The sequence below is a fragment of the Anser cygnoides genome, chromosome 3, assembly GCF_040182565.1.
Source record: "Anser cygnoides isolate HZ-2024a breed goose chromosome 3, Taihu_goose_T2T_genome, whole genome shotgun sequence".
Taxonomy (NCBI): domain Eukaryota; kingdom Metazoa; phylum Chordata; class Aves; order Anseriformes; family Anatidae; genus Anser; species Anser cygnoides.
Window position 1 is genome coordinate 83262188 of NC_089875.1, and position 12684 is coordinate 83274871.

General features: G+C 43.1%; 1 protein-coding gene across 2 annotated transcripts in view; it reads left to right on the forward strand.

Annotated features, from left to right (window-relative positions):
* Positions 1 to 11146, forward strand: part of LOC106035420 (gamma-aminobutyric acid type A receptor subunit rho1) — a 29494-nt gene extending 18348 nt beyond the window's left edge. The window contains exons 5-10 of one of the 2 annotated variants that reach the window (XM_013180205.3): positions 806 to 1029; positions 3307 to 3389; positions 4092 to 4232; positions 4707 to 4859; positions 6694 to 6890; positions 7782 to 11146. In XM_013180205.3, the coding sequence (XP_013035659.3) occupies positions 806 to 1029; positions 3307 to 3389; positions 4092 to 4232; positions 4707 to 4859; positions 6694 to 6890; positions 7782 to 8069 (1086 nt within the window). In that variant the 3' untranslated portion in view covers positions 8070 to 11146. The remainder of the gene's footprint in view (positions 1 to 805; positions 1030 to 3306; positions 3390 to 4091; positions 4233 to 4706; positions 4860 to 6693; positions 6891 to 7781) is intronic. The other variant, XM_013180204.3, reaches the window with a different exon arrangement.
* The last annotated feature ends 1538 nt before the right edge of the window (positions 11147 to 12684 follow it).

Consider the following 12684-nt stretch of genomic DNA (forward strand, 5'->3'; position numbering starts at 1 on the left):
ATGTGGCAGCACCACCATGAGAAAAGACATACCCCCTGCCCACCACTTCAATGTCACCTCACATCAAAGGAAAGGTTACCCCTTTCAACGAGTTACCCACCTCACTGGGAAGTGCGTGGTCATAAGAGGGCAGGAGTTTTCAGAGGGCAGAAGTTTCTCCAGAGTCTGCCTTTGGCTCATTAGCAGTTGTGACACCCCTGCTGTGTGCTGGGGATCAGTGTAAGGCTTCGTCAGCCTGTCCTGAATCTTCATCCTGACGCTAAAGTAGTATTTCAGGGGCATGGAGGACTGATGCTGGCACTCTGCACAGGCTAAATCCATAACCAGAACAACATCAACAACAATCACTTTCTTTTTTAAGAAAGCGTTATGATTTTGAGGGACTTCCTCAGGCTTTTGAATACTGCTCCTGCTCCTCATGTACCATCAGGCTGCAACACACAGCAACACGGGAGAAGTGCTGTGTATCACTTTAGGTTTAAAAAAATCATTCAGGGTCAATTTTGGCTATTGACAAAATAATGACGGAAAATACGTTTTATTGCCAGAATCGATTATTTTTAACTCATGCAGCCTTGTATAAGAGACTATGGTAATATTTTACATTACACTCTAAGACAGCATGCTTATAAACACTTGTGCATGACTTTATCATCAGATAGACGAGGGATTCCCTTGAAATAAGTAAAAAAGCAAACCAAAACCCTCAGGAACAGTACTTTGTACTGTGCAGTTTGTACCAGAGAAGAGAAATCATTGCTATGCTGACAAGGCATGAGCTGTGACACAAAGCTGTTTGTTGCAGGACTTCACCATGACACTTTACCTGAGACACTACTGGAAAGACGAGAGGCTGTCCTTCCCCAGCACCAACAACCAAAGCATGACATTTGACGGCAGGCTGGTGAAGAAGATCTGGGTCCCTGACATGTTCTTTGTGCACTCCAAGCGCTCCTTCATCCACGACACCACCACGGACAACGTCATGCTGCGGGTCCAGCCAGATGGGAAGGTACTTTATAGCCTCAGGTAAAACTGCATTCGGTCAGTGTGAGCTATTAGTGGTATGGAACAGAAAGTGCTTTAATTGATTCCTGTATTTCATTTTTGCATGACTTCACACTAAAAAAAATTACAAGTGTGAATGCATTGGCTAGCCACCAACATCAGGAAGAATAGGCCCCTTCCTTCAACATAAGAAAAAATGCTTATGTGTACCACAGGGAGGACAACTGGCCATGGCAAGAAGCCAATTTCTGTGCCAACGTTGCTGGTTCCTGCCACCAGCATCCCTTCACCTTCACTGTACAACAAAGTCCCTGGGCCTAGCAAAATGTGTAATTACTATTCTTACAGGTAATTATGAAGAAGTATAAGTCATACTGAATACAGGTTCAGCTTTATGCTAAGCAGCAAAACACAGCATCCTTCAGTACATGAAGTAACAAGTTCCCTTCCCTTCCCTTCCCTTCCCTTCCCTTCCCTTCCCTTCCCTTCCCTTCCCTTCCCTTCCCTTCCCTTCCCTTCCCTTCCCTTCCCTTCCCTTCCCTTCCCTTCCCTTCCCTTCCCTTCCCTTCCCTTCCCTTCCCTTCCCTTCCCTTCCCTTCCCTTCCCTTCCCTTCCCTTCCCATTTTTTCCACAGCACTGACCTCAAGTTTCAGATTTCTCAAAAGAAAAACTGAAAAGTCTGAAGATTATTAAAACAAGATTTTTTTCTTTTCTGTTACTTTCATGCTTGGAGGCGCTAAGTGAGGAGCATCTGTCCATCTCCAGAAGAAACTAAAATCAGTGCTGCAGCTTTTCCTGTCTGCAGCTCCATTCAGTTAGAAAACAAGTACTGCCAAATGACCCATAAAAATCTATGAGAGAGGAAATTGCTGTACAATAGTCTGATGCAAGAATGTCAACATCAGCTCCATAGCAAAGAAATAGCAAAACATGTGATAAATAAACCAACCAGAAGCTAAATAGCATATTCTGAAGGACAAAAAAGGAAGGAAAATCTGCCTGAGAGGGGGGTTAGTAGCACCAAGATGCACGGAGTTAACTTCAACTAATGATAAGGCTGCAGAACATGCTGCTTGGGATGGTTGTGGAGGCCCTTAAGGGCATGTTAGACAACAACCTTCATGAGTGGCAGAGCTGAGCCTGCCATGAGGCGAGGAGCTCAGCTCCTCAGCCTGCCAAGGCATCTTTCCTTTTATGAAAGGAAACAGTACCAGAAATTGCCAGGCCTGGGGGTATCGGTGTGACAGGAATTTTCTTGTTCTATGATATTTTTGTCGTACTGTTCACTGGGAGTCACAGCCTGGGCAGTGTCAGCCTTCTCATTATTAAATATTTTGTTTTTTCCCTTGGTGTCTGCCTTTTTAAGGTTCTTGCCAGAGGTTGTCTTCTGTTTTCTTGGAAAACGCAGTAGACCTCGCTGGCACCTAAACAACAAATCTGTGCCAAGCAGTTTGACTCGGAGACAAAGTACAGATAGGAAAGCAACATCACTGTGAACCCACACACGCATAAAGACTGCTAACATAAGGGGATGCATCTTGTTTTTATTGCTATGTGACAGATGTCTGTCTGTCTTTAACCCTGCTATCATTCATTAAGTCTTTCCCCATTACAATTTATGTTTTTCTTTTCGTTTGCTTCCCCGGAGTTCAAGCCAGTTGAGTCAAGATTTATGGTTGCTTCCAGTGCAAACACAAAATAATGCTGTTAAAAACGACATAATCAGACTACGGCAAGAGCAGAGCTTTTGATGTGTGGAGCAGAGCATGTCAGCAGTCTCGGTTGCGTGCCAGCCCCAGCCCTGAGTCGAGGCACTGCCTGTGCCCTCTGGTGGCTGGCACCCATGGGTGACCACCGAGCTTTCACTGAGCTGCTGGAAATCGTGGGGCATGGAGAAACCTACCTGCGTCCTTCACACCACTAGGATGGCTTCGATAAACCTAAATTACTTTAAAATATAAAGCATCTGTTGAAAGTACAGATCTCTGCGGAGAGGTATTTGCTGACAGACAAAAGGGGAAAATTGCCCTCTCTGTCCTTTCCTATTCTCCAATAATTGTGTCCCCTAGTAGCAGTTTATTGTGGCTTAACTCTCCAACCACCTTTGCTAACACTGGTTTACTGAGAAGAAAAAAAAATGGCTTTAACTTCAGTGGTATGGTTTTAGCTGAATGGAAGGTGTTCATTTTCAGTGGACTGTTACTGGCCAGGTGCTTAAAAAACAAACCTGCAGCTTTACTCCTTTTCAGTCACATAAGAAGTCAAGTTTTTAATGATTTTTTTTTAAATTATTCCTAGAGTTACAGTAACAGCAATGTGCAACATGGATTTTAGTCGCTTTCCCCTGGACACACAGACGTGTTCCCTGGAGATTGAAAGCTGTAAGTAAAGCGGAGGCACAGGGGAGTCAAGTGCTGCACCCCATGGGCACCCAAACTGCGTTTAATTACATCAACAAGCAGCTGCCACATTCGTGAGAGCTCTAACCAAAGTCAGTGAGCTCCAACTCTGAGAAAAACTCCCTACCCGATTTTTTTCACTAGAATTAGACAGTTTTTGCAACAAAGTAGTGTTTGCAAATGCTAGCTGTGAGTACCATTTTGCCAGTGCCCCTAAAAGCCAGCCAGGCTGCCCTGCTGCCAACCCATCCCCAGAGGGCCTTGGGACACTTGCCTGTAGGTTGGTGGTGTCCAGCAGCACCCGCTTGCCCCGGTACCTTCCTGCACCACAGATCTTAAACGCATAAACATAAGGCCCTGCGCCCTCCCTGTGCACCATCTGTTCATCTGTGGTGCAGAAACCATGACGGGGCAGTGGTATTAATCACCTTCTCTTTACGTTTCTTGTGTCTGTGTGATTTAAACCCGATTTTTACCCACAGGTGGCTCCTTTGTCCTCTGTATTTCATACAGAGACATTATAAACTTCCAGCTTTTCAGGAGGTTTTTCTTCTCCTTCTTAAGTTTCCAATATGGAATCATAATCTTAATTCTGTTTTAAAACAGTTTTTATTACACCTGGGCTGTAGGTGCAATAGTGGCTGGTTCTGTGGCACTGCACTGAGGTTTGCTCTGCTCCCTTAGATGCCTACACCGAAGATGACCTCATGCTCTACTGGAAGAATGGGAATGATTCCCTAAAAACAGATGAGAGGATATCTCTGTCCCAGTTCCTGATCCAGGAGTTTCACACCACCACAAAGCTCGCCTTTTACAGCAGCACAGGTGGGTACCAGAGTGCTTGGCAGAGAGCAGGCCACGGGGAAGGGGTGAAGACTCTTGGCCTTGGCTGTGGAGAACTGTCCATCGGGAGGTCCCCCTGGGTCCCACCAGACCCACCTCTCTTCCATGCCAACGTGTCTCCTACAAGATGCCAGGTATCCCTGACACAGACATACATCTTTATGGTGAGGTAGTCTAGAAAGGCAATACCTCTCCAAGATCGTACCAGGCCTTAATGTGAATTCAAGTCCCAGAGTGAACAGCTTATATAATATTCTCTGAAGGTATGATCCTGTTGAGATACTTTGACTATGATACTTGGTTCACTGAGGAGTCTGTTCTGTAAACTGCAACGATCTGTGGTTATTAATTGTTTTCCTAAAAGCAAACGTGGCACTGTTCCCCTGATACAGCACATTATCTGAAAGTAGTTTGATGTCGGTGCGACTTCTGCGTTTCCTTCTCCCTGTCCTACAGGATGGTACAATCGCCTCTACATCAACTTCACCTTGCGCCGGCACATCTTCTTCTTCTTGCTCCAGACCTACTTCCCTGCCACTCTCATGGTTATGCTGTCCTGGGTGTCCTTCTGGATTGATCGCCGAGCAGTTCCTGCCAGAGTCCCTTTAGGTAAAAACACTCTTGGACTCAGCACACCTAAGAGGCAGTTAACGTGCAGTTGTGGCCTTGGCCATCAGGACAAAATCACCTGTGCTATGCATGCCCTTGCATTGCCTAGTGGCACAGACATCTGCTATGTCACACATTCCCCCCTGGCCTGGGTACCTCTCTCTGCCCTGCAGTGCCAAGAGAATTGCTTTCCCTGCTCTCACAAGCGTCAGCTGCAGCTGGTGCAAATCAGGGAGCAAACGTCATGCTCTGCTTTTATTGCTGTTAGCAGATACGTGGGACACAGAGAGCCAAAGTGCCAGTATCCTTCAGAGACTTCAGTGAGCGAGGAGGTGAAAATTGCTATTAGCAGCCCTGAAAAAAATCAGTTTATTGAGTTTTTCTGGAGGAGAGAGGGTGGAGGTAACATTAGACAACCAAGCTGCATTCTTCTTGTTAAATAAGATTGCAGTGCAGCGTGAGGGGTACAGCCTTCCCTTCTGAAGCATCCTTCAGACAGATGAAGCCATATGCCAGAAGAGTCGCCATGGGAGCAGAACTATGTTATGGACATAACTCTTCTAAAGAGGATGCTTTGCCTTTAGCAAAGTGCAATTAGTACATTTGCAGACTTTGAGTCCAAGCTGGCTTCCATTTGTTCCAGGCAACACATCTCAGGGCTTTACTTATTGTTAAAATTATGTTCCTCAGCGGAGAGGAAATAGACATAAAGACAGCAGTGGGCCACAAGAAACATCATCCATTGCCTTGAGACATCATTGAAAGGGAACTTAAAGGTTTGGGCCACGGCTTTTTGAGATGTGGGCACTGCCTTTAGCAGAACTTCTGAGCACCTAGGTACTCCTGTGAATTCAGTCCTTTATACTTACATATATTCAGTCCCTGCTTTTGCTCCAGGAAAGGCGCACACCAGGAGGTGGCTGGTGACTTCCTGTGAGCGGATGGAAAACCCAGGCCTGGCAAACCTGTTGAAAATAGCAGCAGCTTGTGGAGGGGCTGTGGAGGGGCTGAATAGATGCTGCAATACTTGTACTCCCCCAGGGACTGCACATGATGACGGGGTGCAGCCACTGCAGGCTCAAAGCACTGCTGCCTGGCCATGGGAAGGGAGGCTGGTGGTGTGGAGGGAGGCCAGAATTAGAGCTGTTCTTAAGAAAAGAAAAGAAAAGGAGAAAAGAAAAGAAAAGAAAAGGAGAAAAGAGAAAAGAAAAGAAAAGAAAAGAAAAGAAAAGAAAAGAAAAGAAAAGAAAAGAAAAGAAAAGAAAAGAAAAGAAAAGAAAAGAAAAGAAAAGAAAAGAAAAGAAAAGAAAAGAAAAGAAAAGAAAAGGAAAAGAGAGAAAGAGAAAAGAAAAGAAAAGAAAAGAAAAGAAAAGAAAAGAAAAGAAAAGAAAAGAAAAGAAAAGAAAAGAAAAGAAAAGAAAAGAAAAGAAAAGAAAAGAAAAGAAAAGAAAAGAAAAGAAAAGAAAAGAAAAGAAAAGAAAAGAAAAGAAAAGAAAAGAAAAGAAAAGAAAAGAAAAGAAAAGAAAAGAAAAGAAAAGAAAAGAAAAGAAAAGAAAAGAAAAGAAAAGAAAAGAAAAGAAAAGAAAAGAAAAGAAAAGAAAAGAAAAGAAAAGAAAAGAAAAGAAAAGAAAAGAAAAGAAAAGAAAAGAAAAGAAAACCCCAGTAAAAATGGGCCTTCTGGACCCTCTCAGGCAGGGAAACTCATCACACAAATGTGACAAACAATACTGCAAGGTCAATTAAGATGTCAGGAAATTGTAATGGCAGCTGTATTTGTGATGAAAACTCGAGTTTGATCGTGCCTTATGGGCTCTCTCTGCTGCTGTGTTCCCAGGGATCACCACCGTGCTCACCATGTCCACGATCATCACGGGGGTGAACGCCTCCATGCCGCGTGTTTCCTACATCAAAGCAGTGGACATTTACCTGTGGGTCAGTTTTGTGTTCGTCTTCCTCTCGGTGCTGGAATATGCAGCAGTGAATTACCTGACCACTGTGCAAGAGCGGAAGGAGAGGAAACTCCGGGACAAGGTGAGTTTTTCTATTTCTGATGCAGCATTATGCCACTGAGAAAAAGTGTAGCAAACGTTTGGAAATGTAAAAAAATTGGCAACCACAGTGCGTTGCTCTCAGCTGCCTTGGGAGAATGCAGTGCATGCAAGGAGACAGCAGCAGTGAAGCATTCCTGGTTATAGAGATTTGCTACAGACACCTGACATCCAGGTTCGATGCTCCTTCTTCAGGACCCAAGGGCATTATTTCCCTCAACATGTAGCCCTCCACTGGCTGTATAAATGGGAGAGGTTTTAGGTTTGTCCCTTTACATATTTTTTGTGTGTTGAAGATCCAAACCTGTGAATAGCATCAGACACATACCTTGTTTTGGGTTTCAGATAACACTGCAGATTTCCCACATCTATCTCCAAGAAGAGTCTAGACTTACACGCAATGGTCCAAATTTCCTCCTTCTGCCTTAAATTACAACCACCCAAAATTCAGTCTAAGCTCTTCTCTTCAAATGGGCCAAGCCTGATATGTTCCTTGTTGAAGGTTCCCTCTGACTTTCTCTGCTTCAAAGCACAGATCCAACCTTTATTTACAACCTTTATTTACATGTGCTTAGGACCAAGGAACTTTTTCACAGACAGCCCTGCTCTCTCTGTGACAGCGTTGTGTCCAGCACGCATGACATTACAAAAAAAAAAAAAAAAAAAAAAAAAAAAAAAAAGAAAGAAAAAGGAAAAATTAAAAAAAAAAAAAGAAAGAAAAAGGAAAAAGCTGCTGCCCAGCTCCACTGTCTCATTCTCCTTTTTGTGTCCCAGCAGCCTCAATTCCCCAGGCACGTCTCGCTTTGTAAGGAGAAATGGGATGTGAATATTGGGACATAACTCAGAAACATTCTGCTCTTACCTGTGTCCGCAGCTTCCCTGTACGTGCAGCCTACCTCAGCCCCGGCCCATGATGATGGACGGCAGCTACAACGACGGCGACGTGGGTGAGCTGGGGCACTACGTGTCCGAGAACGGCGACAAGCAAGACAGGATGATGGTGCAGCTGGCACTGGGGTCCGAGAGGGGCTCGGGCAGGAGGAAAAACCAGAGATACGTCAGCATGCGGATTGACACTCATGCCATTGACAAGTACTCCAGGATAATATTCCCTGGTGCATACATTCTATTTAATTTGATATACTGGTCGATTTTTTCATAAACATCTGTAACTTCCGTAGTCACGGTGTATTGCGACGGTATATGAAGGTACTGTCTCATAGGCTAACAGAAAGAAAATAGAGATTGTTTTAATTTGAAGGAAGATTGATTTTTTCAGGATTTCATTTTTTTATTAGATGCAACTCATCTGTGGCATAAATAACTGTGCAAGTTTCACATTTCAAATAAATATAGGAGATACAATCTAAAACTTTATACTTATTTGAAGCTGTGCTATGTTCCTTCTTGTGCCTCACAGGCCACTGTAAACTATTTTAAGAAGTGACAGTAATTGCCAGCTGCTTATATATGGTGCAACTTCCATTGTGTGCCCCTGAAATCCCAATTCTTTTAGTACTTGAGCACATGCACACATCTCTGAACTCAACAGACTTACAACATTCAATGCTGATGAATACAAAGAATATGCAAATGGTTGCGTGTTTGCAGGATGAGGTCAGAAACAGCTATTGCAAACACGAAATGTCCAGTACTGGGAAACACTTTGGCAAGGTTATTAATGGCCAAAGCTTGCTTTCACGGCTTAATGCATGTCGTGCTAGCAGTACTGCGCTGACGGAGCCAAGCAGTAGACTCGTGCTATGTCTTGATTGTATTTAAAACAAAGAAGCATTTTCAAGCGGTTTTGATTAACCTTTTAAGACATAACTTGCAATGTACATTTCCTAAGGAATCTCTCAGTCTGAACAAAAGTTGGACTTTCTGTGATGCCAACCAAATCCTCCACAGGACCTCTCCATGGATCTGCTTATTCAGGTCAGTGGGAGTTTTGCTCTTGAGTTTCCTGGGAGAGGAAAAAGATTTCTCTACAAAGTGATCCAGCGAAGACAACTGGGTGTCTACAAAAAGAATGAAACTGCTGTAGGAGAAGCCACTTCTCTCTGAGATAGTCCAGGTGCTACAGGTTGGTACAGGAGAGCTCTGTAACAGCCCGAGTGCTGAGACACTGCTGAAGCCTGTGGAGTCTCGTCCCTGCTAAAGGTGTCGGCGAGTGCACTCACTTCCAGGAAAAGCCTACTCTGCCCAGTTTTAGTACAAGCATGATAGAAGGGTGCTCAACAGGTCACAAAAGCCGGTGTAAGGACTTTGTGTCTGAGTTACTAACATAGCCATGTTAGTAGTAGTAAAGTTACCATGCTGAAAGCTTTGGAACGAAGTGAAAAGGAGCCTCCACCATGAGACGCCTGACCCAAGTCCATCTACCCGACTCTGCTTTCATGCTGGATCCTTCTCCCTGCACCTCCCAGCCCACCATGCCCTTGGAGGAGGCTCAGTACCTTCCAGGGCAGGAGCAAGAAGACAAGGCTGGAGCTGGGGGCACTCAGCACTGACTTAAGTCCCTGCTTGACATCACAGTTCCTGCAGAGCAGCCAGCCAGCATAAATACTCTGGGTGGAAAAGGCAAAATCTGTAATGCAGAAGCAGTAAAATATTTCAGGAAATTAGTTAAGAAAAAAACAAGAATTGGTTCAATATAATCAGGGGTCTTTAAAATAGTAGGAGTTTTGAAGGTATCTCACAGAAAAATTGGTCTTTCTGTTGGTCTGCTGCTATGTGTTATCCACCTACGTCTGCACAGCTAACTGCAGCTGTAGGGGTAACAGGACTTCAAACCCATGCACGCTTTGCACAAAGGTTACGAAATTCTGCAGGAACATGTTCTACAGCAACAACGTTATCCCTTACACAGCAGATGCTGTTGTCTTTCATGCGTGTAGCTGCTCTGAGAATAAAACAAAAGCGGTAGTGTCTCCAAAAGGAAAGTGAATCTTACACAAAATCTGCCCTGGACTAACCGATCTGCTACTATAGGCATTATACTTGCGACACTGACATTGCATCTGCTTGAACACTGCTGATTATTGCTTTAATTTCATATTTAAATACTTTTTTTTTTTGTAAAAAAAGCCACAGCATTTCTTACAACTGCTAAAAATCAAGAAATGCAAAAAGTACCTACGGTATACTTACAGCCTACACTCCAATGAAATCACAAAAATTACAGTAATTAAAAGACAAAACCAACCACAAGATAGCTTTACTGCTGATTCCTACACAGCTTTTTCTTCACATATAGATACCATCTCAGCTTCTTTTTGCCATGTTTCCTTCTTATTATTCTCCAGTGAGATTTTTCGAGAGATAATTAAAAATGCTTTTTTTATATATATATATATATTTAAAACCATAAACAATTTAATCAGATGAAAGTAGAAAGATCACCATGGCAAAAGCGTCAGCAGTGGCCACCCTCCTTTGTTCTGATGGCAACTTAGCCCACAAATAGCTCCAAGATTTCTTGGGGACTGCTTGCACAGGAATGTACTTAGATCCTCAGTGTTGTACGAACCCATTTGTCTCCACAGTTATAAGAATAGCATGAACAGGAGTGCCAGATTTTATCGTAAGCTGTCTAGCTTCACAAGGAACATAACGCTGTGTAGTTTGCTGCAGTACTTTACGTTTCTTTATAGGATCGTTAACCAACATCTGACTGGTATATTAATGAAGATTTTGGACATACACGTGGGAGCTGGGATTTCAAATTCCCTGGCTTTCAGTGGGAGATTGGTTTCTAACTTCCCATGGGATTTTGAAAGTTTTCCTCCTGACATATCTTCCTGAACAGATTCCCCATGTCTGGATTTACATTGTTAATTTATTTGTGTTTTATTTTGGAAACTCTAGTGCCTTTTCAGTCTTATATAAATGTGTATATAGATGTATTCTATAAGAACAGGATATGCCATATACAGCCAGTGTTTGCTATTAATGACTGTAATCATTAAACATAACCACATATACAGTTTTTGGACTTTTAACCTTCCAGTGTGTGTGGGTTTGTATCCATTCATAAACACTCTGCTCCTTTTCATTTCCGCAATAAATCAGAGTGGTTTGGTTTTTGGTTTATTTCTAGAACTGCTCAAAATCACAATAAAACTTTACATTTGTACAGCGTTGTGCGGTTTTTCCCTTCAAAAGAATGATCTCCGTGAGTTTAAACACGCATGTAAGACCTGTTTGCTCAGGATCTGATGCAGTCAGATACCAAATGTCCTTAAATCCCATGACACCGGGATTTCACAGTAAGAAGCCTGCATGCAAACTCAAAATCACAAAGGAGATGTCATAAAGCTTTCCCCCACAAGACTTTTTGGATGTTAGAGTCCTCTCTCTTCTTGCTTAGGGTGATACTCTGCAATATAGTTAAGACCGATTTCTCAGAGGTTAACCCAACGCCCAGTCTGGGCTGCTGCTGCCTCCAGAAGTTGAAGTGTATAGGTTGGGCTGTGTGAATCCTGCTTAGACACCAATTCTGCCTGGGAGCACGTCCAGATTAAAAGCTTTGGAGATGGAAGCCTTTAATAGTCTTTAAAGATGTCGATAAGTGCTGAGAGGGTGAAGCAACAAGAAGGAAACTTCAGTCAGAAACAGGTAGAAGAATGAGGAGGCATGAAGAAAATTCAATTTTCTCTTTTCTTTCCCAGTAATAGGATATTCTCATAATAGTCAAATAGATTTTGGTTTTCTACATTCCATGCCTGAGTGATTCTCCCAGTACAAACCAGAACCAAGCTCCAAGGGTCAAGTAGAATCCCCTGGGACTCCCCTCTCCTGCGCTTGCTCATATGGCAACGTGGGATTTGATGGAGCACTGAAGGAGCAGCAATGAGAAAGGAAAAGCATCGCTGTGCCCACCCCTACTGCTTGTTCCACAGTGGGACATCACATGCTCAAGGCATGAGGGCTGTTCAGAGGCTGAAACGAATCAACAAATCCGTGAAAGCCGACAAATTGTAGGTAGTGAAGCATATTTCATTCTCCAAGAACTGAAAGCATATATAAACCATATATACTAGTACAGAGTTTGGGTAAGAAGAGGGAAGCGTGTTTTGCTCCTTTCATAAAAGCCCTGATACCTTGCACAGCAGTTATGCCACAGTGGCACACCGCAATCTTGCCAGGCTGGCAAATGGAGGTGAGGAAACCCCGCTAATAAAAGCAACGAAATGTGGGTGCTGGCAACGAAGAACCAGACAGGCTGGCAGACAAAGGCTTTGTGGAAGGCTGCTGCTTTCAGGACCAGGAAATATTAACCATTAGGGAAAGACAGGATATCATATAAATTTACTTCTTTTTAAAGATTATTTAATCCTAAACTTGGTTTGAAGGATGTCTGGATGTCACAAATCCAGTGTTCCAAGTTTTATGAATTCTTCTGGATAACAAGCAACTCACAAAAACCCTTTCATAGTTTTTCTTTAAGCCATAACGATTACAAAGCTAATAGTATCATCCACTGTGAACATTTCCTTAGCAAGCATTTGTTTATTATGTTTTACAGAAGCTATTTGGTTTATATACACTATCACACATCTACAGAAAATGAGTTTTTGATATTAAAAGCCAGCTTAAGGAAATCTTTGCAAATACTTGGGAATCAGAGGTATGCATACAAACCTCAGGATTAGTATATCTAACATTTCTAAGCAAATGCAGTCAACATTTCAGTGTAGCGAAAGAACTGGTGGGTTGCAAAAATATTTCCACAAAAAAAACCACCTTAAACTCTACAGCTGTCTCTACAGCTG